This window comes from Tamandua tetradactyla, chromosome 1, assembly GCF_023851605.1.
Source record: "Tamandua tetradactyla isolate mTamTet1 chromosome 1, mTamTet1.pri, whole genome shotgun sequence".
Lineage (NCBI taxonomy): Eukaryota > Metazoa > Chordata > Mammalia > Pilosa > Myrmecophagidae > Tamandua > Tamandua tetradactyla.
In genome coordinates this window covers 124,462,969-124,488,681 of record NC_135327.1, presented here as the reverse complement: position 1 = coordinate 124,488,681, position 25,713 = coordinate 124,462,969, and the positions used below count along the sequence as shown (strand labels likewise).

The 25,713-nt window shown below is 35.7% G+C and overlaps 1 protein-coding gene across 17 annotated transcripts in view; it reads left to right on the top strand.

Annotated features, from left to right (window-relative positions):
• Positions 1 to 25,713, top strand: part of AKAP9 (A-kinase anchoring protein 9) — a 206,743-nt gene that overhangs the window by 28,075 nt on the left and 152,955 nt on the right. For all 17 annotated transcript variants that reach the window (XM_077164310.1, XM_077116955.1, XM_077140571.1 and 14 more), the window contains exon 3: positions 21,130 to 21,174. In XM_077164310.1, coding sequence (XP_077020425.1) covers positions 21,130 to 21,174 — 45 coding nt within the window. The remainder of the gene's footprint in view (positions 1 to 21,129; positions 21,175 to 25,713) is intronic.

Below are 25,713 nucleotides of genomic sequence, written 5' to 3'. Positions count from 1 at the left end.
TGTCCTTTTAACTGTAGTCCATAGTTTGCAATAGGTACATTTTCCCACCATATACCACTTTATTATTAACTCCTTGTAATAGTGACATACATTTGTTTTAGTTCATGAAAGAACTTTTTTATGTTTATACTGTCAATCATAATCACTGTCTACCACAAATTTACTGAGTTATACAATCCCATGTTTTAACCTCTAGCTTTCCTTTTTTTTAATTGTGAAAAATAACATATTAAAAAAAAGCAATAAATTTCAAAGCAGACCGCAACGAGTAGTTGTAGGTCAGATTTTAGAGATTGGTTGGGTTACAATTCCACAGTTTTAAGCTTTTCCTTATAGCTGCTCCAAGGTTCTGGAGTCTAAAAGAAATATCAGTACCATGATTCAGCAGTCATACTCATTTGTTAAATCCTGTCTTCTCTGTAATAGCTCTACCTTCTCCTTTCATCTTTCTCCAATATTTAGGGTTATTTAGGCTATGCCCATTCTGAATTTTTCATGTTGATAATAAGGGATAGGGGGATGAAACTAGTTGATGTTCTAGAAAGGCTGGCCCCCTGAGTTTCAGGAGTTATCTGAACCCATCAGGCCTAGGAACCCATCTGGACATTGTAGGTTTCTGGAAAGTAATTGTATGCATGGAACCTATGTAGACTGTCAGATAAAGCCCTACTTTAGGATTTTGGCAGGAATGGTTTTGTTTGAGGTTTGGCAAACCATGATAGGTAGCAATATCTAACTAAAGCTTGCATAAGAGGAACTCTCTCAGCCATTTATACCTTATTTATTACAATTCTTTTCTCCTTTTTGGTTAGGAAGACATTGTCGATCCCACAGTGCCAGGGCCAGGCTCATCCCTAGGTGTTATATCCCATATTACCAGGAAGACTTTAGCCGCTGGTTGTCATGTCCCACATAGGGAAAGGGTAATGATTTCACTTGTAGAGTTGGGATTAGAGAGAGAAAGAGGCCACATCTGTGCAACAAAAGAGGGCCTTGGAAGTAACCTGTAAGCATAACTATAAATAAGCTAAGCTTCTCCATTATATAAATAGGCTTCACAAAAAGCAAGCCTCAAGATCAAGGGCTTGGCCTATTGACTTGTGAGGCCCTAATGTTCGAGACAATAATAGAGGTTTCCTCATTGGTAAAGTTTAATAATTATTTTTTTCTCCCATCACTCAAGGGACTTTGCCAATACTTTTAAATTATCTGGTTAACATACTCTGGGATATGTCCAGGCATTATGTTAAGCTATACGAAATTATAAGCGTTCATTCCCATTCTGGGCACCCTGTTTTTGGATTGTCTAAATTCTGTTCAGACAGGTTGATTTACATTATGTGCTACAGAAATTTAGGTTCTGGACAAAATGAACCTCTCTTTTCTGATCTCATAGAGTAGGTGAAGTTCTAAAATACAGACAATGTCTTCCTTACCCCTGCATTCTGATTTAGCTTAGTCCCAACCCGATTGCCTTCATTCTCATCTCTAATTGAAGCCAGATCTCTTTTTCAGTTTCTTTAACAGTTGTTGTATGTGGCAATGCTGACCTTCAGACCTGCAGAACTCCTACTCTGAGTCTTGGGTATTACACAAGTACCTAAAGTTCCAGGGAAATACTAGGCCATGCATACATAGCACAGCTCAAAATCTAGAAATAACCATTACTGCTCTGGACTAAATGTGACTACCATAGAGCCTACAATCTAGGCCTCAATTTCCTTAGAAGTACTTTCCCAAGGAGACCATGCAATATTTGCTCTCCTGTTTCTGGCCTACTTTGCATCACATAATATCCCATGAGTTCATTTACAATGTTGTATGCCTCACAACATTTCTTTCTGTAGCAGCTCAGTATTCGATCATATGTATATACCACAGCTTGCCATTTTATCTCCCAGTCAATGTATCCTTCAGTCACCTGTATCCATAAGCATCATGTATAATGTCCAAAATCAGCAGTCCATCAACACTCTCAATTTTAGACATTTTCATTGCGCCCAGAGAAAAATAACTGATAGACACACCCTCAAAAAATAGAAAATCCAAACCTCCCCTTAAATCTTGTTCCCTGCTTCCTGCCATTATTTACCCCTGGTATTGCTGTTAGTACTGTTGATATCTTCCTTTTAAATATAGTTCATAGAACACAGTAGAGTTTTCCACTTATACCGCGATAATATAAACTCTTTGTACAAGATTCATACCTTTGGGGTAGTTCAAGCAAGAACCTATTTATATTTTTAGTGTTAATAGGTGGGGGGCTTGGCTCTTTACAACCCCTTTCTTTTTTTTTTTAATTTATTTATTATTAAATAAAAAAATTGAACAACAGATGCAAACAAAAACATTAACATAATGATCATTCCATTCTACATGTATAATCAGTAATTCACAGTATCATCACTAGTTGCATATTCATCATTTCTTAGAACATTTGCATCAATTCAGAAAAATAAATAAAAAGACAACAGAAAAAGAAATAAAACGAAAACAGAAAAAAAAAGATTATACATACCATACCCCTTACCCCTCGCTTTCATTGATCACTAGCATTTCAAACTAAATTTATTTATTTATTTTTTTAAATAAACTAAATTTATTTTTTTAAATAAACTAAATTTATTTTTTTAAATAAATTTATTTTAACATTTGTTCCCCCATTATTTATTTTTATTCCATATGTTCTACTCATCTGTTGACAAGATAGATAAAAGGAGCATCAGACACAAGGTTTTCACAATCACACATCACATTGTGAAAGGTATATCATTATTCAATCATCATCAAGAAACCTGGCTACTGGAACACAGCTCTACATTTTCAGGTGGTTCCCTCCAGCCTCTCCATTACATCTTGAATAACAAGGTGATATCTACTTAATGCGTAAGATTAACCTCCAGGGAAACCTCTCGACTCTGTTTGGATCTCTCAGCCATTACACTTTGTCTTATTTCACTCTTCCCCCTTTTGGTCGAGAAGGTTTTCTCAATCCCTTGATGCTGAGTCTCAGCTCATTCTAGGGTTTTTCTCAGTCCCTTGATGCTGAGTCTCAGCTCATTCTAGTATTTCTGTCCCATGTTGCCAGGTAGGTCCACACCCCTGGAGTCATGTCCCACGTAGACAGGGGGAGGGTGATGAGTTTGCTTGTTGTGTTGACTGGAAAGAGAGGCCACATCTGAGCAACAAAAGAGGCTCTCTTGGGGGTGACTCTTAGGCCTAAATTTTAAGTAGGCTTAACCTATCCTTTGTGGGGTTAAGTTTCATATGAACAAACCTCAAGACTGGGGGCTCAGCCTAAAGCTTTGGTTGTCCACACTGCTTGTGAGAATATCAAGAATTCAACTTGGGGAAGTTGAATTTCTCCCCACTCTCACCATTCCTCAAAGGGGACTTTGCAAATACTTTTCCACTCACTGATTGAATCACTCTGGGATTCATCGGGGCATCGCTCTGGACAAACCAACAAAATCTCATGTCCTACCCAAGATTCCACGTGCTTATGGTGTTTAATCAAGCTATTACATGAGTTATATTAGGAAATGCACTAGTCAAAATATAAATTTTGTATCAAGTAAACATTTTTTGCTTTAGTCCCACACATAAGGTGAAATTTTAAAGTATTAATTACCATCTCATTTCAGCACTCTGCAGTAATGACATTCCTTTGTTTGTCCTCATGCAAAAACGTTTTAAATATTTGTACATTTAGTCACTATTATTATACACTCTAGGCATTCCTAGATTATACCATCTCAGTCTTTATCATCTGTCTTTCTTTCTGATTTCATTTATGCCCCCAGCCCTCCTCCCTCTATCATTCTCACATGCAGCTTCATTCAGTGTTTTCACATAATTGTATTACAGTTAGGTAGCATTGTGCTGTCCACTTCTGAGTTTTTCTATTCAGTCCTGTTGCACAATCTGTATCCCTTCAGTTCCAATTACCCAATATCTTACCCTATTTCTATCTCCTGATGGTCTCTGTTACCAATGAAATATTCCAAGTTTATTCACTAATGTCAGTTCATATCAGGGAGACCATACATTATTTGTCCTTTATTTTTGGCTAGTCTCACTCAGCATAATGTTCTCAAGGTCCATCCATGTTGTTACATACTTCATAACTTTATTCTGTCTTAAAGCTGCATGATATTCCATCGTATGTATATACCACAGTTTGTTTAGCCACCCGTCTGTTGATGGACATTTTGGCTGTTTCCATCTCTTGGTAATTGTAAATAATGCTGCTATAAGCATTGGTGTGCAAATGTCTGTTTGTGTCTTTGCCCTTATGTCCTTTGAGTAGATACCTAGCAATGGTCTTGCTGGGTCATATGACAATTCTATATTCAGCTTTTTGAGGAACCCCCAAACTGCCTTCCACAGCGGTTGCGCCATTCGACATTCCCACCAACAGTGGATAAGTGTGCCTCTTCCTCCACATCCTCTCCAGCACTTGTCATTTTCTGTTTTGTTGATAATGGCCATTCTGGTGGGTGTGAGATGATATCTCATTGTGGTTTTGATTTGCATTTCTCTAATGGCCAGGGATGTTGAGCATCTCTTCCTGTGCCTTTTGGCCATTTGTATTTCCTCTTCTGAGAAATGTCTGTTCAAGTCTTTTGCCCATTTTGTAATTGGGGTGGCTGTCTTTTTGCTGTTGAGTTGAACAATCTCTTTATAAATCTGAATACTAGACCTTTATCTGATATATTGTTTCCAAATATTGTCTCCCATTGTGTAAACTGTCGTTTTACTTTCTTGATGACGTTCTTTGATGCACAGAAGTATTTAATTTTGAGGAGTTCCCATTTCTTACTTTCTTTCTCCAGTGCTCTTGCTTTGGGTGTAAAGTCTGTAAAACCACCTCCAAGTATAAGATTTAAAAGATATTTCCCTACGTTTTCTTCTAACAGTTTTATGGTCTTAGCTCTAATGTTTAGGTCTTTGATCCATTTTGAGTTAACTTTTGTATAGGGTGTGAGATATGGGTCCTCTTTCATTCTTTTGCATATGGATATCCAGTTCTCTAGGCACCATTTATTGAAGAGACTGTTCTGTCCCAGGTGAGTTGGCTTGACTGCCTTATCAAAGATCAAATGTCCATAGATGAGAGGGTCTATATCTGAACACTCTGTTCTATTCCATTGGTCAATATATCTGTCTTTGTGCCAGTACCATGCTGTTTTGATCACTGTAGCTTCATAATATGCCTTAAAGTCAGGCAGTGTGAGACCTCCGACTTCATTTTTTTTTCTCAGGATACTTTTAGCTGTTCGGGGCACCCTGCCATTCCAGACGAATTTGGTTATTGGTTTTTCTGTCTCTGAAAAGTAAGTTGTTGGGATTTTGATTGGTATTGCATTGAATCTGTAAATCAATTTCGGTACAGTTGACAACTCAACTATATTTAGTCTTCCAATCCATGAACATGGTATGCCCTTCCATCTATTTAGGTTTTCTGTGATTTCTTTTAACAATTTCTTGTAGTTTTCTTTGTATAGGTCTTTTGTCTCTTTAGTTAAATTTATTCCTAAATATTTTATTCTTTTAGTTGCAATTGTAAATGGAATTCGTTTCTTGATTGCCCCCTCAGATTGTTCATTACTAGTGTATAGAAAGACTACAGATTTTTGAATGTTGATCTTGTAACTTGCCACTTTGCTGTATTTGTTTATTAGCTGTAGTAGTTTTGCTGTGGATTTTTCAGGGTTTTCGACATACAGTAGCATATCATCTGTAGACGGTGATAGTTTTACTTCTTCCTTTCCAATTTTGATGCCTTGTATTTCTTTTTCTTGTCTAATTGCTCTGACTAGAACTTCCAACACAATGTTGAATAACAGTGGTGATAGTGGACATCCTTGTCTTGTTCTTGATGTTAAGGGGAAAGTTTTCAGTTTTTCCCCATTGAGGATGATCTTAGCTGTGTTTTTTTTTCATATATTCCCTTTATCATTTTAAGGAAGTTCCCTTGTATTCCTATCCTTTGAAGTGTTTTCAACAGGAAAGGATGTTGAATTTTGTCACATGCCTTCTCTGCATCAATCGAGATGATCATGTGTTTTTTCTGCTTTGATTTGTTGATATGGTGTATTACGTTAATTGATTTTCTTATGTTGAACCATCCTTGCATACCTGGGGTGACTCCTACTTGGTCATGATGTATAATTCTTTTACTGTGTTGCTGGATTCGATTTGCTAGAATTTTGTTGAGGATTTTTGCATCTATATTCATTAGAAAGATTGGTCTGTAGTTTTCTTTTTTTGTAATATCTTTGTCTAGCTTTGGTATGAGGGTGATGTTGGCTTCGTAGAATGAGTTAGGTAGCTTTCCCTCCTCTTCAATTTTTTGGAATAGTTTGAGAAGGATTGATACTAATTCTTTCTGGAATGTTTGGTAGAATTCACATGTGAAGCCATCTGGACCTGGACTTTTCTTTTTGGGAAGCTTCATTAAACTGATACAATTTCCTTACTTGTAATTGGTTTGTTGAGGTCGTCTATTTCTTTTTCAGTTAAAGTTGGGTGTTCATGCCTTTCTAGGAAGTTGTCCATTTCATCTACATTGTCGTTACTACTATAACATTGTTCATAGTATCCTGTCATTACTTGCTTTATTTCTGTGGGGTCAGTGGTTATGTCTCCTCTTCCATTTCTGATCTTATTTATTTGCACCCTCTCTCTTCTTTTTTCTCAGTCTTGCTAAGGGTCCATCCATCTTATTGATTTTCTCATTGAACCATCTTCTGGTTTTATTGATTTTTCTCGATTGTTTTCATGTTCTCAATTTCATTTATTTCTGCTCTAATCTATTATTTCTTTCCTTTTGCTTGCTTTGAGGTTAGTTTGCTGTTCTTTCTCTAGTTCTTCCAAGTGAACAGTTAGTTCCTCGATTTTTGCCCTTCTCTTTTGATATAGGCATTTAGGGCAATAAATTTCCCTCTTTGAACTGCCTTTGCTACGTCCCATAAGTTTTGATATGTTGTGTTTTCATTTTTATTTGCCTCAAGATATTTACTGATTTCTCTTGTAATTTCTTCCTTGACCCACTGGTTGTTTAAGAGTGTGTTGTTGAGCTTCCACATATTTGTAAATTATCTGGCACTCTGCCTATTACTGATTTCCGACTTCATTCTTTTATGATCTGAGAAAGTGTTTTGTATGAATTCAGTCTTTTTAAATTTACTGAGACTTGCTTTGTGACCCAGCATATATGGTCTATCTTTGAGAATGATCCATCAGCAGTTGAGAAAAAGGTGTATCCTGCTGTTGTGGGGTATAATGTTCTATAAATGTCTGTTAAGTCTAGCTCATTTATTGTATTATTTAAATTCTCTATTTCTTTATTGATCCTCTGTCTAGAAGTTCTGTCCCTTGATGAGAGTGGGGAATTGAAGTCTGCAGCTATTATGGTAGATGTTTCTATTTCTCTTTTCAGTGTTTGCCACATGTATTTTGAAGCATTCTGGTTCAGTGCATAAATATTTATGATTGTTATGTTTCATGCTGAATTGTTCCTTTTATTAATACATAGTATCCTTCTTTGTCTCTTTTAACTGTTTTACATGTGAACTCTAATTTGTTGGGTATTAGTATAGCTCCTCCTGCTCTTTTCTGGTTGTTATTTGCATGTAATATCTTTTCCCAACCTTTCACTTTCAACTGTGTTTATCTTTGAGTCTAAGGTGTGTTTCCTGTAGACTGCATATAGATGGGTCCTGTTTTTTAATCAATTCTGCCAGTCTGTGTCTTTTGATTGGGGAGTTTAATCCATTGACATTTAGTGTTATTACTGTACGGGTACTACTTTCTTCTACCATTTTGCCTTTTGGATTTTATATGTCATATCTAATTTTCCTTCTTTTTATCTTTACTCATAGTCTTCCTTTCTACACTCTTCATATCTGCCTCTTGCTCCCTTTAATAGTTCTTGCAGAACTGGTCTCTTGATCACAAATTCTCGCAGTGATTTTTTGTCTGAAAATGTTTTAATTTCTCCCTCATTTTTGAAGAACAATTTTTCTGGATATAGAATTCTTGGTTGGCAGTTTTAGTCTTTTAGTAATTTAAATATATCATCCCACTGTCTTCTCGCCTTCATGATTTCTGCTGAGAAATCTACGCATAGTCTTATTGGACTTTCCTTGTATGTGATGGATTGCTTTTCTCTTGCTGCTTTCAAGATTCTCTCTTTCTCTTTGACCTCTGACTTTCTGATTAGTAAATGTCTTGGAGTACGTCTATTTGGATCTATTCTCTTTTGGGGTATGCTGCACTTCTTGGATCTGTAATGTTAAGTCTTTCCTAAGAGTTGGGAAATTTTCAGTGATAATTTCCTCCATTAGTTTTTCTCCTCCTTTTTTGGCAGCTGTTATGACCCTAAGGAATGTTAAAGTAAAACGAGAGAGAGACTCGGATCAGGGGGTCTGAAGCTTTAGCAGTAAAGACAACAGACAAGTTTATTCTTAACTAGTTCCTGCTTATATACCACAAGGTTTTAGGTGACTAAAAGCATGCATACATTTCGTGAAAAAAGAGTGCCTACTTATCAGTTTATTACTCTCTAATACAAGAGATAGCTAACAAGACCTTGGTGTTTAAGAAAAAACAAACATTCTCTCCCTCTCAGACTGTCCTCCAAGTAAGCAGGTAAGTCCATAGTTTACTACCGACGCCACTTTGAAGCCAGTCTCTCCCAATAAATCCTCAGGTTTTCTATTAACCCTTGGCTCCTACACTCCTTTTTCCTTCTTTTCTCCTTCTGGGACACCCACAACACGTATATTTGTGTGCTTCATATTGTCATTCAACTCTATAAGTCCCTGCTCATATTTTTCCATTTTTTCCCTATATTTTCTTTTTCTGGTTGGATTTCAAATGTTCCGTTCCTGCAGTTCACTAATCCTATCTTCTGCCTCTTGAAATCTGCCATTGTAGGTTTCCATTGTTTTTATCATCTCTTCTACTGTGCCCTTCATTCCCATAAGTTCTGTGATTTGTTTTTTCAGACTTTCGATTTCTTCTATTTGTTCATTCCTTGCCTTCTTGGTTTTTGATGACGTTTTCCATGTCTGTTCGTATATTCTGATTTAATTGTTTCAGGTCCTGTGTCTCATTTGAATTGTTTGGTTTGTTCCTTTGATTGGGCCATATCTTCAATTTTCCTAGTGTGATTTGTTATTTTTTGCTGGCATCTAGGCATTTAATTACCTTAATTAGTTTATTCTGAATATTGCTTTCACTTCTTTTACCTAGGGTTTTCTTGCTGGATGAATTTTTGTCTATCTGTTTTTTGACATTCTGTTCAGCTTTTTCTGAACCTCTAGCTTAGGTTTTGTTTAACAGAGGAGAATTTTGCAGTTTTCATTTTCTCGTTTCTTGCCCTGCTTGTATGGTGCCTTTTTGCCCCCACACTTAGGAGGGTCTACCTAGGTATTATAGACCCCAGCCAACCCTGAGGAGGGTTTACATAGGTATTATAGACCCCAGCTGGATTTTCCCAGACCAAACTGGCCTTCTATCAGGAGGAAAGAGTCACCTTCATCGATTCTCCCTGAGGGTGAGACCTAGCTGTTTGAAAGACCTTCCTGTGAAGTCTTCGGACTCTCTTTTTCTTATCCTGCCCAGTATGTGGTGCTTGTCTGCCTGCAGGTCCCACCAACATAAGATGATGTGGTACCTTTAACTTTGGCAGACTCTCCCTGCTGGGGGTGTGGTGGAGACAGAGGAGAGGTTGTAGGCTGGTTTTAATGGCTTCAAATTACTGAGCCCTGGTGTCTGAATTCCTTAAGGGAGGAATTCCACCTGAGTTGGGCTTCACCCCTCCCCTGGGGAAGGCACAGGCCTGAGACAAGCCCTCAGATGAGCTTGTTTCTGCCTACACCAGGGGCAGCTGCAGTCTGAGAAGTCCTGCCGCTGTATCCAAGGGTGATCAAGCCTTTGTAGAAACATAGCCACAAAAACCTGTTTGTTTTCCATTTTTCGCTTTCCGTCACCCTGCCCCCTTGGCCATACGGCAAAAATGAATGACCTCTGCTTTGACCAGGTTCACCTGAGCTGGGGCCCTATTTTTAGTAGTCAGAATTTGTTAATTAGTGCCACAATTGATGTTTGGTTGGGCTGAGCCCCTGCTGCTGGTGAAGTCACTTTCCTTTCCCCTCTGGGAAGCAGCCTGTGGGGAAGGGGCGCTGGCTGCCATGACTTCGAAACTCATGGTTCTGGGGAGGCTCACAGCCAGTCCAGCTGGTCCAGACTGGGGTATGCTGTGTGTCTGGTTGCTGACGTGGCCCCTGGAGCTGTTCTGTACTGTTTCTAGTTATTTAGTAGTTGTTCTGGAGGATGAACTAAAACGCACACATTGCTAAGCTGCCATCTTGGCCCCACCTCTCCTTTTTTTTTTTGCATGGGCAGGCACCGGGAATGAATTTACAACTCCTTTCAATCATGTTCACCATCAATATGGCAGTATTACTTATAAAACCACTAATGAACTACCTTCACGTCTATCTATTCGCGTACATTTAAGTTCAGCCTCATTAGCTAACCATTCACCCATCTCTAGCTTCCATGTATCTCTAGGTCCCCTGTATTCTGTGTTAAAAGCTCTGAGTTTACCTTTATCATGGTCATAAAAGCAGAATCATATAGTATCAGTTGTTTTGTGTCTGGCTTATTTCACTCAGCATTATGTCCTTAAGGTTCATCCATCTTGTCATGTGCTACAGGATGGCATTTCATCTTACTGCTGCATAATATTCCATCATATGTATATACATTTTGTTAATCCACTCATCTGTTGTGGGCACTTGGATTGTTTCCATCTTTTGACAATTGTGGATAGTGCTGCTGTGAATGTTGGTGTGCAAATGCATGTTTGTGTCCCTGCTTTCAGCTCTTCTGGTTAGATACCGAGTAGTGATATTGCCACGTCATAGGGTAACTCAATATTTAGTTTTCTGAGGAACTGCCTGTCATGGTTAGGGACAGGTGTCAACTTGGCCAAGTTGTGGTACCTGTTCATCTGATTGGGCAAGCGCTAGCCTGTCAGTTGCAATGAGGACATTTCATAGGATTAGGTCATGATCACGTCAGCTACATCCACAGCTGATTCCATTTGTAATCAGCCAAAGGGGAGTGTCTTCTGCAATTAGTGATGCTAAATCCAATCATGGGAAGCCTTTTAAGGAGGACTCAGAGGAGACAGATGGCATTCCTGCTTTGGCTGGTGAGCCTCTCCTGTGGAGTTCATCCAGGCCATCCATTGGAGTCATCGGCTTCGGAGCCTGCCCTGTGGATTTTGGACTCTGCGTTCCTGCGGTCACGTGAGACACTTTCATAAATTTTATATTTGCAAGTGTTCCCTGTTGATTCTGTTTCTCTAGAGAACCCTAACTAATACACTGCCCAACTGTCTTCCATAGCAGCTGTACCATTAAACATTACCATAAGCAACGCATAAGTGTCCCAATTTCTCCATATCATCTCTAACATTTTTAGTTTCCTGTTTAATAGTAGTCATTCTTACAGGTGTGAGATGATATCTCATTGTACTTTTGACTTACATTTCCCCTTATAGCTAATGTTGAACATCTCTTCATTAGCCATTTGTATTTGTTCTTCGGAAAAATGTGTAGTCATATCTTTTGCCCATTTTATAATTGGGTTGTTTTTGTTTTCTTGTTGAATTATATGATTTCTTTATATTACTGGATGTCAAGTCCTTATTCAATATGTGATTCCCAAATATTTTCTCCCATTGAATTGGCTGCCTCTTCACCTGTTGACAAAGTGTTTTGAGGCACCAAAGCTTTAGATCTTAAGGAGTTCCCATTTGCCTATTTTTTCTTTTATTATGTGTACCTTGGGTATAAAGTTAGGAAGCTACCTCCCATTACTAGGTCTTGAAGATGTTTCTTTATATTTTCTTCCAGGAGTTTTGTGGTATAGGCTCTTATATTTAGGTCTTTGCTTCACTCTGAGTTAAATTTTTATAGGGTGTAAGGTAAGGGTCCTCTTTCATTCTTTTGGCTGTTGATATCCAGTTCTCCCATGCCCAATTATTGAAAAGGCTGTTTTGTCCCAGTTCATTGGATTTGAAGGCTTTGTCAAAAGATCAGTGGACCATAGTTTTGGTGGTCTATTTTTGAGCCCTCAATTCAATTCCAATGGTTTATACTTCTGTATCTGTGCCAGTATCAAGTTCTTTTGACCACTGTTGCTTTTTAATAAGCTTTGAAATCAGAAAGTGTTCATCTTCTCACTTCATTCTTTTTAAGGATATTTTTGGCTATTTGGGGTCTCTTTCCCTTCCAAATGAATTTGGTAACTAGCTTTTCTAAGTCTTCAAAATAGGTTGTTGGAATATTGATTGGTACTGCATTGGATCTGTAGATCAATTTGGGTAGAATTGACATCTTAACTACATTCAACCTTCCTATCCATGAGCAGGGAATGTCTTTTCACCTATTTAGATTTTATTTGATTTCTCTTAGCAATGTTATGTATTTTTCTCTGTACAGGTCCTTTTTATCCCTCGTTAAATTCATTCCTAAATATTTGACTCTTTTAGTTGCTATTTTGAATGAAATTTTTTCCTGAAATGACTCCTCAGTTAGGTATTGCCTGTGTATAGAAACCTTACTGATTTTTGCATGTTAATTAGAGTTAATTTTTTATATGGTGTGAGGTGAAAAGAATAAAATTATTCTTTTCATGTACATCTATGGTGAACTGATTTTTGGCAAGGTAAATTATGGGGGGAAATGGCCTCTTTAACAAATGGTGCTGGGAAACCTGGATATCCACTTGCAAACATATTATTTCATTTTTTATATATTCTCTGTGACTTAAGGATATTCAGTAAATATAAATATCAAAATTAAAATTCCATGCTTTTCTTTTGGGGAATGTATGATCAAACTAAATTCATTTATCCTTTAAAATGTATACCATTGTTTGTAGTTAGTATTTCTAAAACCTAATCCCCTCGAACAGACCCCTTACCCTTCTAGTTATAAGTGAGCTGTATTAGTAACACTATATTCTTGGATATTGTTACACTCTTTGAGGTCTATTGTCATGGATGTACAGCCAACAGCAGTCTCTGAATTTTAAGAACTAGAGAATCAGTGTAATGAAAATTAGTAGGCATACAATATTTGCTGGTTTTATCATGAAGTAATAGGTCACCTCACATTTGGGAGCTATTATATACCTTGCTAACACCACTAAATGATTCAGGTTAATTATTTAGACATATTTTTAGTTCCATCTTTCTGATGGAAGGCATAGCCATAGATTTGTAGATTAAATTGAATCTTTAGCGAGTTTATACAAAAAGTACCTAATATTCTGAAAGAAACAATAATGATAACTATAAAAGAAAATTTTTGACTTTTTTGATATAAAAATTCTGCAGTAATTGTTTCCTTTACATAGGCTAAGTTGTAGTTTTTCACTAGGCCTCCCTCTGAGCCCTCTTTCATTTTCCTTTTCTGATGCCATTTCTCACAATTTTATCATAATTATTCTGCTAATGTGTGTATCTCTTATATTTTTTCCCATTGTTAGACCATTTTTAAGTCAGATGTCAAATATTTTTCAGTGCCAACTGTTTAAAAGTTCTTGGCAAGTTGCATCACCGTAGTCTAAATGTTTTCTTCTGCCCATTTCCAATCTTAGGACTTAGCTACTCCTCTTTCCTCAAATTTTTAGTGAAATAGGCATAAATATCCAAATCTAATCTTTCTCTTTTTAACTATTTATTTTGGCTACATATATACAAGAAAGAATTTTAGTTACTTTCAAGTGTGTAATTCAGTGATATTAATTAATTAACAGAGTTGTGTTACCACCACATCATCCATTACTAAAACTTTTTAATCATGTTAATAGTTTTTCCTTTAGAGATTCTTAGATTCAAAGAAATAGATCAGCGGTAGTTGGAGCTTTTAATGAAAGTATGGCAACATGGAACCTTATGCTAATTATTATTTTATGAAATAACCAAAGAGTTTACATCATCCTAATGCCAGATTTCTCAGCCTCTGCGCTTTTGGCACTTTGGACAGGATAATTCTTTACTGTGGGCGACTGTTCTATACACTGTAGAATGTTTAGTTGCATACTTGACCTCTCTCTACAAGATGCCAATGGTACCAACTACCCCACCTTACAGTTTGACAATCAAAAATGTCTTCAGGCATTGCCAAATGTCCTCTGAAGCTCAAGATCACCCCTGGTTGAGAAATACTGGTCTAATATATATAAAAAAAGCATTCCTTGCCTCAAGAATCTGATTAATTTCTAAGCTAAATTGCATTTATCAGAGGCCTTTAAATAAACACAGATAGCTTTTGCCATATTGTTCCCCCCCAGATTTTCAAACAGCAAATTAGTTTATCAAGAATATCAGAAAGCCATCTTCTTTAAATCGTCAAACTTCAAAATTAGGAAAATATATTAGGCATTTTGCTTAGTTGTCTCTCACCCCAAAGTTAAAGTTGGACAATTCACGTAATCCCTATGTATTTTCTACAATATTGACCAGGTTTCTAATAACCAGATGACACAAGATAAAGGTCAAACTTAAAGTCCTCTTTTTCTAGAATGAGTATCCTAGATATAATGGGGGTTTAATGCACTTGGCAGTGATAGCTTATCACAATTGTATCTTTCCATTTACATTTTTTTTTTTTTTAAAGGAAAGACAGAGAGAAGGAAGGAAGGATAGAAGGAAGGAAGGAAGGAAGAAAGGGAAACATTTTTAAACATTTTCTTGTTTTATTGTATTCTGTTTCTCCGTTTTTGTTACATGGGCTGGGGCCGGGAATCGAACCGAGGTCCTCCGGCATAGCAGGCAAGCACTTTGCCCGCTGAGCCACCGCGGCCCGCCCCTTAAAGTAGTAGTTTTTTTTTTTTTTTTTTTTTTTTTTTTTTTTTTTTTTTTTTTTTTTTTTTTTAAAGGAAAGACAGAGAGAAGGAAGGAAGGAAGGAAGAAAGGGAAACATCTTTAAACATTTTCTTGTTTTATTGTATTCTGTTTCTCCGTTTTTTGTTACATGGGCTGGGGCCGGGAATCGAACCGAGGTCCTCCGGCATAGCAGGCAAGCACTTTGCCCGCTGAGCCACCGCGGCCCTCCATTTACATTTTAATTTAGTTTTTACTCAGTATTATTGCAAGTCACTCTTAGGAAAATTCTGGAATATTTAACAAATAAAAGTTGAAATCAGAGCAAGTTGCAGAAGTAGTCCTTTGTTTCCCAGTTTCCCAGTCAGTATGTACCAGTGTGCCATAGTATATGCTGGCTTTGTGCCTCTGGTGACTGGTCTCCTCAACTTATGGGATAGATGGTTAAGCAGTGCTTTAGGCAAACAAATTCTTTTAGGCACCATAGTTTCTCAGGTGTGCCATACAAACATTACTTTCTGTGTGTACCGTGACTTGAGAAAGGTTAGGAATCACCATATCTACCTAGAATCCTATGACTGTAGTCTTATGTGTATTGCCGTTTCATTTACATAATGAAATAGCTCCCTAGCTATTTATGCAATTTCGTTGCATCAGTTTGGCTACAAAGTAATTAGTTGTATGGCATTGGACAAGTTATTTAATCATTTCCATCATAAATTTTCTCATTTGAAGTATCAGGTTAATAGTCACTTTTGCAGGGTTATGGGTTTGGGGAAGAATTAATTTAATTTATCTATCATTCTTCTTTTCAGCCTGTTGACATAAATTCCTGTCAGATTCAGAGGTTCAAAAATTTGTTCTCAGCTAATGATGGCATTCAACCACAGTTTTAATGGGGATGCCTTTTCATATCGGATTCCTTATGGTTCCTAATCCAGTGTTTTGTACAGAGTAGATAACAGCTTCACTTATATTTGCAGAAATTAAAGGCAGTTTGAAATTTAGGAACATAAGGACTGTTGATTTCTTTTTTAAATCATTATTGTGCTATAATCCACATGCAATAAAATTCATCCATTTTGGTCATAGTTTAATGAGAGTTGACAAGGGTATGCAGTTGTGTAACTATCAACGTAATCATGATATAAAACATTCTAATCACTCCCCAAATTGCTCTTGGCCCCTGTGATGGTTAAGTTAATATATCAGCTGGGCTAGCTTATGATGTCTGCTTCTTTGGACAAGAAAGCACTGGCTGATTGTTACTGTGAGTATATTTTATGGATTTGAATCATTAATCAGTTGATTGATCTTTGGATGATTATATCTACAATCAGCAAACGATATTGCTTTCAGTAATGAGAAAAGCCTCATCCAATCAGTTAAAAGCCTTAAAAATAAATATATTTAAAGATTTTTTTCTTTTCCTATAGGTTGTCTTCTTCATAATGCTGTACAAATGTATATAAATGTTATTGTATAGCCTTTTGCATCTGACTTCTTCCACTTAGCATAATTCATTGGAGATTCATTTATGTTATTATATGTATCAGTAGTACATTTTTCTTTATTGCTGAATAGTAGTCTATTGTACAGATATACCACTGGAACACAGATACAGAGGTATAAATTTTAATAGATGTTTTAAGTTCTCTCAGTTTTCTGGGACTGCCATAACAAAGCACCACATACTGGTCAACTTAAAAGAGCAGAAATTTATTGCCTTACAGTTCTGGAGGCTAGAAGTTCAAGGTCAAGATGTCGTGTCCCTCTGATATCTCTAAGGAATAATCTGTTTGATTATTCCTCTCTCCTAGCTACTGGCGGTTTGCCAGCAATCCTTGGGATTTGTTCTCTGCTTAGTTGTTCCGTAGTGCCTGTGTCCAATTCTCCTAGGACACTAGCCTCATCTTAACTAATAACATCTTCAAATAGCCTACTTATAAATAAATCATTTTCACCAGACCAAGGTTTAAGACTTGAACATATCTTTTTTTGGAGGACGCAATTCAACCCCTAATAAGGCCAATAAAACCTAACAAGGTTTTTATTGGCTAATTACATCATCTCATTTTAGGATTGACTTTTATTGATAAATTTCCTTCTGGTTATAGGTTGTATTTTCATATGGAGTTCAATTACTATCAAGGGCCCCTTGCTTTCAGTCTGAATAACTAACTATTTCTTGTAAGGCAGTTTTGCTAGCAACACCCTTTTTTCAGTTTTGTTTATTTGGGAATGTGTTTTGCCATCATTTTTTGAAAGATAACTTTGCTGGATATAGAATTCTTATTTGACAGTTGTTTTCTTTGAGCCCTTTGAATATGCTTCCCCACTGCCTTCTTGCTGAGACATCAGCTGTTCTTACCATGTTTCCCTTTAAGTGATCATTTTACTTTTACTGCTTTCAAGATTTTCTAGTTTTCTTTGACTTTTACCATTTTTATGATAGTTTGTCTGTTTGTAGATCTCATTTATTTATCTTTCATCTTTGAACATCCTGGCTGTGTAAAATTCATGTTTTTCAAAAAATGAGTTTTCAGTCATTATTTCTTAGAATAATTTTTGGTTCTTTCTCTCTTTCTGATACTCCTAATATGCATACATTGGCATGCTTAATGGTATCCCACATTTCTCTGAAGCTCTGCTCATTTTTCTTCTTCCTTTTTTCTCTCTGCTACTTAGATTACATAATCTCTGTCGAGCTCAAGTTCACTGATTCTTTTTTCTGTTAGTTCAAATCTGCTGTTGAGACCTCCTAGTGAATTTTTCATTTCAACTATTGTGCTTTTCAACTCCATGATTTCCACTTGGCTCTTTTTTATAATTTCTTTCTCTTTATTGACGGTCTCTATTTGATGTGACATTGTTAACATACTTTCCTCTACTTCTTTAATCATGATTTCCTTTAGTTATTTGAAGTTTATTTGTAACTGTTTTCCTGTTAAATTCAACATCTGGTTGCTCTCACAGGCACTTTCTGCTACTTGCTGTTTTTCTGGTTTGAGTCGTACTTTTCTGTTTCTTTGCATGTCTTATAATTTTTTGGTTGGAAATTAGAAATTTGAACAATATATTACAATGACTGTGAGTATTGGTACCTTCTCTCTGAATCATACTGTTATTTGCTTATTTACTTGTTTAATAACTATGTATGGATTGTTTTAGCGAGTCTAGTGTTCTCTCTCCCCTAGCGTTAACAGCCTTTGGTGTTGCTCCTCAGAAAGATGCAGCTTAGGTATACCCAGATCATCCTGGGATGACAGTGGTATTTTGGCTGATCTCTTTTAAGTTTCTTTTCCTAAATTGATCCAGTTGATTGTCCCCACTAATTGCCAGGTGATCGCTCTATTGTTTTCAACAATGTCCTGGTATATAAATTGCTTCATAGAATAATCCAATCAAATTCAGGCTTCTTTGAAGGAATAATGCTGAAATCAGTGTTTGATTTTTTTCTGACCCCAGGAAGTCTCCTCTCAGTTGTCTTTTTCCCATATGCTGTCCTGCAAACTTAATTGGACTGCAGTTTAGCTTGTATCTTCATTCAGTTTATGAATTTCCTTCCAGTTGCTTTTCCTCACTACCTCCATTGTTTCTGCAGGTGCCCTTAGGCTTGAATCTCCATGCTCTGTTGCAAATTTCCTTTAGAAAGAGATTAGGAACTATCTCTTTTATGTTATACTGCAGCTCCCAACAACATCTCTAGTGGCTCAGGAGCTGCAGGTGGAGATGATGGCAAGCTTATCTCTGAATAACACCCTCTTTAAGAGCTGAACACTCAGTGGAGAGGGGAGCAAAAGCCTGAGGTCTTCTTTACTTGCCTCTCCTGGAATGGAATCATTACTTTATTATTTTATAGGCCTGGGCAAGAGTTCTTGAGGCCCCAGTATTCTCAGCAGTTCCATGCCCATGAGCTGGGACTAGGCGGATATCTGCCCCCTCCAACCTCATAATTGCATTTACCACTCCTTGGCCTCAGTTACAGATAGTAGGGGGAGGGATGCAGGATGAGAAATGCTAATATGGCATTCTGGCTAGAAAGAGAACCTTGTGAATGGGAGTAGAAGGGAGAGGGAGCCCAGTGTTCTTGGCAACATAAGTCTCAAGTGGAGTTCCTTCCTTCATGATCAGAGACAGGAAGGGAGGAAGTGGTCTTGATTCAAATACTACAGACTATTGCCCTTGTTACCCCAGAGGTTTTCAGTGGTGTTTTTTCACCGGTTTCATTGGGGTGCAGATCTGCAGAGCAATTCATATTATCATTCTAGAAATTACTTTCTTTGGATTATATTTTCCTGCTTTCTATTTGGTAAATTTTGTTTGAATACTGGATGTTATTGAATGCTGGAGTATATTTTGTTCCTTTAAAGAGTGTTGGATTTTGTTCTGTTACTTATGTTGTTACCCAAGGATCAGTTTGATTCTTTTGAGGCTTTGATTTTAAACTTTGTTAGGGTAGAAACACAGTAGCATTTATTCTTGGGCTAATTTAGCCCTACTGCTAAGGTAAGATTCTTTGAGGACTCTACCCCAATATCCTTTGTATTTTGAAGTTTTTGTACTTTGTGTTATAGTAAGAGACTATTCCCAGCTTTGTGAGAGTCTGGGAACTGTTTGGTCTTCTGTTCTGCATTGATTCTTTTCTTGGCCTTAGGGAATTTCACCCCATTAGTGTGCAGATCAGTGCTCAGCCAAAGACTCAAAGGACTACTTTGCAGGTATTTGGTAATTTCTCTGATCAGTTCTCCTCTCTGTAGTTCTCTTCCCTGTACATTCTAATTTCCTTGGCTTTCTTGAACTCATATCTCTATTCTTTCAATCTAGCATTTCTGTCAAATATTACTTCAGCTTCTTCCTGGGCTTCAGCCTAGCAAAAGCCTCTTGGAGTAAGCTGGGGCAGTTGTAGGGCTGATCTCATTTGTTCCCACTCTTTTAGGATTTGTATTTTGTACTGCCTAGTGAACAGTATCTGAAAAACATTGTAAAAGCTTTGTAGCTTTTCTATTTCTTTATTGTCTTTGAACAATTTTTACAACAGTTAATCCAACATAATGAAAGTAGAAATTGCCAGGACTATGGCTTTTTAATTTTTTAAAAACTTTTTCAGTGTTAAAGTTCAGTAATTGGCTTGCTTTGTTTGGTTTGAAGATGTATGTATCTTTTTCTGCATCACAAATAAATATTTGGGTTCTCATCTAGAGTTATAGCTTTTTGAGGTAAAGACTGTCTTGTTCACCATTATATCCTCAATATCACAGTTCCTACCACACAATGGGCACTTACTTAATCAATAGTTGTTTAAATGGAACGAATTAATGGACTTGGGCAGGGCATAACAAGAACCTCATAATTTAGGGACCATTTTCATTTACAAATCTTTATAAATGTAGATTTGTAAAGTAGGGGCAAGCTTATTTCTATTTCTCTTCCTGGCATTAGTTAATCCTACATGAAAGAGGTGAATTTAGAACTTGGTCTTGAATGATGGATAAAATTTCCATTTCCATAGGTGTAGAAGAAGACAGTGAGAGGAAATATTTGTTGAATGAACACGTGAACCTCTCTGAGTCTCATTTTCCTCACCTATAAAATGAGATCCTTAGATTAGATAAGATAAGGGTGAAAGGTAAAAGGAGCACTTTTGGAGTCATAGCATGTGAATTTGGTCCTTGACTCATCTCACTATTTAATAGCCGAGGCAAGCTTGAAAAAGCCACTCATTTCATACCTAACTCCCAGGGAGGTGAGGATGAAATGAGACTATTTTTGGAAGCGCCTTGTAAACTGCAAAGTTATGTTATATTTTTCTTCAAAAAGAAAAGAACATGTTGCTTATTTTCCAGCATTAAGATGATTCTTCCTTTTGAAGGAGGTGAACTTTTCTGACAATAACATTTTAGAATATTCATTTATTAAAAAGAGAACCAAGTATTAGAAGAGTGGTGTCTTATTTGCTGCTTTTGGTTTGCAAATGCTATTCTTTGTGTATGTAAGACCCTGTGTGAAAATACTTCTTGATACTTTTATATTTAGAAAATTAACTGTTGATAAATTTTAGATGTATAGTTTAACTATTGAGAATTATAATTAAATGACATTGTTAAAGACCTAAGTTATTTTTATTAGTTTTGTAGTGATAATTTAAGTGCGTTTTCTCATGTGTTACCAACAGTAATGGTTGTAATTGTAACTGGATTTTACTTTTGTTTTAGCCGGAAAGTGAAATTTCAACCACAGCAGATGACTATAGTTCAGAGGTAAGAAATTATGCTTTTAAAGTAATAAGTTTATATGATACTTTATACTACTATTGAAATTGTTATTAATAGTTGATATTTTATTTCTTGTAACTCACATGCTTCTTTATATTTGTAATTAGATATGATTATATGATTCAGTAAAATACAATATAATTTAAATGACTGTAAAACCTGAAAATTATGCTTTACTGATTTTTTTTTCCAAATTTTTAGCTTAAGTATTAAGTATGAATAGTTTAGTCCTTAATTAGGGGCCTTTGAGAAAACCTTTGATATTGGGTTTCCAGAATACATGACTGTTACAAGGAATCTATATTTAATAAAGTAAAAATTTCATAATTAAAAGTTTTACATTTTGAGTAAGGCTTTTACAAATGCTTGAATTCTAATTAGTCATATTAATTCCTTTATTGAATTTAATATTTCAAGAATTTTATTTTAGGTGATAAAAGCTAATACAGACATTGGTTACTTTGGGAAAAACTTTTTGTGTTGTTAATAAATATATATCATTTTGTTATCTTCTTATTATTCTTTTAGATGTGATTGTCATTTCTTTGGTCCAGAATTTGAGGACATGTAAAACAATTCTTTACTCTGAATGGTTTAGCAACACAGTGTATTCCATAAGTCTCAATATATTGTAGATTCCTAAGAGCCAAAAAAAAAAAAAAAATAGTCCACCTCATGTTCTTAACATCTTACTGTTATGGATTGCTAATCAGAGTAAAAAACTTTTGACACTTCAACAGTTTAATGTGCTTAAAAGCAGAGAAATACTCTGCCATGCCGGAGACCCGAGTTCGATTCCCAGTACCTGCCCGTGGTGGGGAAACAAAAAAAAGTAGAGAATATACTTATGACTCTATCTGTTTGGGAAAATTATTAACCAAAGTTAAATAAATAAATCAGTGCTGGATTTAGGCTGCATAAATTGCCTTAAAGGAAAGTAGCTTGATTAAAAATCATTGTTTGCAATTTAGAGGATCTACCCTTTAAGTTTATAACTCATACCTAAAACATTGTTTTGTTTTCAGTTCTATTATGCCTTAATTACTATAACTTGTCTTTCTTAATTGACAGATTCAGATGCTTTGATACTTGAATTACTTATATCTTTAGGGAACCTCCAGAGCCCCCCCAAAAATTCACCAAAATGAATTTTCTATATGCCAGGCAGCTCTAAGTCAGAACAACCCATACATGCCCATGAAATTTAGCTAAAATTTATATAGCTATGTATAATTTATGTACAATGGGTAACAGGCCAAACTTTAATTTTATTTATGTAACTTTAAAAGCTAAAAACATCTAAAGGTGATGATTTTTATATTCTCTTTATGAAAATGTTAAGTGATAATATTGGGAATTATTGTTATATTAAGACATTTTTTGCTTAAATTTTTTTAGGATTAAAAAATTATTGGAATTTGAGAGGTTCAAAAAAATGTATTGAAACTATGATAATACCCAGTAAGTGTTATGTTTCAAAATAAGTTACAAATAGTATTAAAATATAAGCATAAATCAACACAAGCATATATGGTATATTTATATGATATAGAAATAAAAGTATAAATCATATTTACATATAATTATTATTTAAATATAAAGCTTTGAACAGTGTTTTTCATACTTGCTGACCATGGCTCACAGTAAGAAATACATTTACAAATTTATGTTTAATCATTTGCTCATTATATATACGATTACATACATATATTTAGGTATGTATATATATTTTGTGTATATATCTGTGCGTGTGTGTGTATCAAGTGAAAGTTTCAGGAAACACTCTTTTATGACATGCATTCTGATGCTATTTTTTTGTTTTTGTTTTATATATATTGGACTGGGATTCACAGTGAATTATGCTTTGAGAAACTTACATGTTCACTTTGTCTATGGGAAATATAGTAGAATACTGATACGTTGTGAGATATTTGAGGATGCCTTATCAAGATTGCTGAAATGAATATTGGTTGGATTCCTCATGCTCTGGGCTAACTTTTAGGCTTCAGCTACTCCATTTAATGATGTTAGATTTATTTGCTCAAACTAGAATTACAGGGGACTTTCAGGCCGTATATACCCTTTCAGAAAGCAGAAGAATCATCAGCTGACCAAATTTATAACGTAAGAAATAAATCTCATACTGTAATGCTTTATCATATTTGAACTTTTAAGGGATTGTTTATTTTTCATTGGCACCAAAGGAAACACGCACACAACACACACACACAGAGATTCTTTTCTGGGAGCACATGCATTACAACTTCACTCCAAATGCCAGATTTGCAAAGAATAATAATCTCGGCTGCTCTAAAATTTCAATGTCATGTTTCAAAATCATGTAATTGTAATCACAGACCAAATAAGTGTCTTAAATTTTACCAAAATATCACTGTCATTTTTCTGGAACGTAGATGAAATAAAGACATGTACTAAAAAGAACAAGGGCTTTAGACCTAGAACAGCCTATGTTCAAATATCAACATAATTGCCTCTGAGCTATATGAACTTGGGCATGTCACTTAAACTTGGAAACTGACTCTGAAGCATAGTTTCCTTACCTGAATGGGGGTGATAATATTTACCTCAAAGGGCAATTGTGGGAGTTAGTGACAATATTTAATATAGTCTTTGGCATGTCGTATACATTCAGAAAAGCTTGTTTCCTTTACTGCTCTTCATTAGAAATACTCTTTTCTTTACACTGTGTTTATGTGAAATTAAGTGGGTTGACAAATTATTTTTTAGAAAGAATAAAAATTCTGGTTAAATGGCTAATTACAACTTAGTTTGCATATTATACTTATGTAGGTATGATATGTGTGTAATGTTCATGACTGCTGTGGTTAGTGCAGTCATTTAACTGAAGCATGGATTCAGTCCTAGAATGAATTAGTCAAATAATTTATTCCATAATCTACCTCAGTCTTTTTCTATGTAAATATATATCCAATTATATATACTGGAGAAAACAGACTAAATAAAATATATCTGCTGAAGAATTAATGTGAATTATGCACATTCTCTTCAGAGCTTGGTGAAGGGGCACATTTCGTGTCCAGAATGCCACATTTACATAAATTATTTTTATTGACACCCTTTTTCAAGGTTATTTGGTAAAAGTTGGGAATGCCACATCTGGCATTGAGAGTAAATAAATATGTTTTTCTATGCATAGAAAGATGAAATGATAGTAGAGCATGCACTTTTCTTTGTACTGATTGTAGATTTCCTACGATTATTGAGTACCTCTGTTCTAGTTTGCTAGCTTCCGAAATGCAACACACTAGGGATGGATTGGCTTTCAATAAAAGGGGATTTATTTAGTTAACCTACAGTTCTTCAGAGGAAAGGCAGCTAACTTTCAACTGAGGCTCTGTCTTATGTGGGAATGCACGGGGTGATCTCTGCTGGCCTTCTCTCCAGGCCTCTGGGTTCCAGCAGCTTTCCCCGGGGTGATTCCTTTCTGATCTCCGAAGGCCTGGGCTGAGCTGCAAGTGCTGAGATGAGGTATGCTGAGCTGCTTTTGCTGTGCTACGTTGAGTCTCTCATTTAGGCACCAGCTAATTAAATCAAACATCATTCATTGCAGCAGGCATACCTATAGCTGACTGCAGATGTAATCAGCAACAGGTGAGGTTCACATGCCACTGGCTCACATCCACAGCAATAGAACCAGGCACCTTCACCTAGCCAAGTTGACACTTGAACCTAATTACCACATCTTATATTTTATATTTTATATTTTTATAAAATATAAAATATAAGATGTGGTATTTTATATTTTTATGTGTATTTTATATTTTTATTAAAATATACATTACTATTTCTGAATGTATGTACTTCTGAATAAGTGTAATAAGAATAAGATATTAATTATAAATAAATTAAAGGGTGAGTTATTCTTTTGTGATTTTAAACTAATGTCCACTGAAGGGAACAGTCTTGTGTGAAGGTCATTATATATATTTATACAGTGAAAATTATCTTTAATCTGATTCTTGCTGAATAGCAGTCTTGTTATTATATGATACTTACCGCTACAGAACTATTTTTAAAATTTAAAGTGTACCTTCCTTCTACTTTCCCAGATATTTCCTTATCTGTACAGATTGAGTCAATCTGTGAATTCAGAAAGAATATATTAACACAGCCTAAAGTTCAATAATTTTGACAAATACCTTAGTCAATTAGGACAAAAGGACATTAAGGAAAATTGAACTTTTGTCAGTTGAGGCTATCTATTAATCTAAACTTAATGTTTCAAGCTATTTCCTTTCATATGAAGGATTAGCAGTTACAGTGTAAGAAGGCTAGTGATAGAGGAAGAGAGAAATTCTCCCCTTTAACTTCTAATAAAATAATTACCTACTTTAAAAAATTAAGTAATTTATTGTTAACTATTAATGATCCTAATATTCTCCTGAATGCCCTGTTCTAACATTGGAATATAGTTGGTTTTAGTTTAGTTCTGGTGAATACTCTTTTATTATCTATTTATGTGTTATTAAATTCTTAAAATTT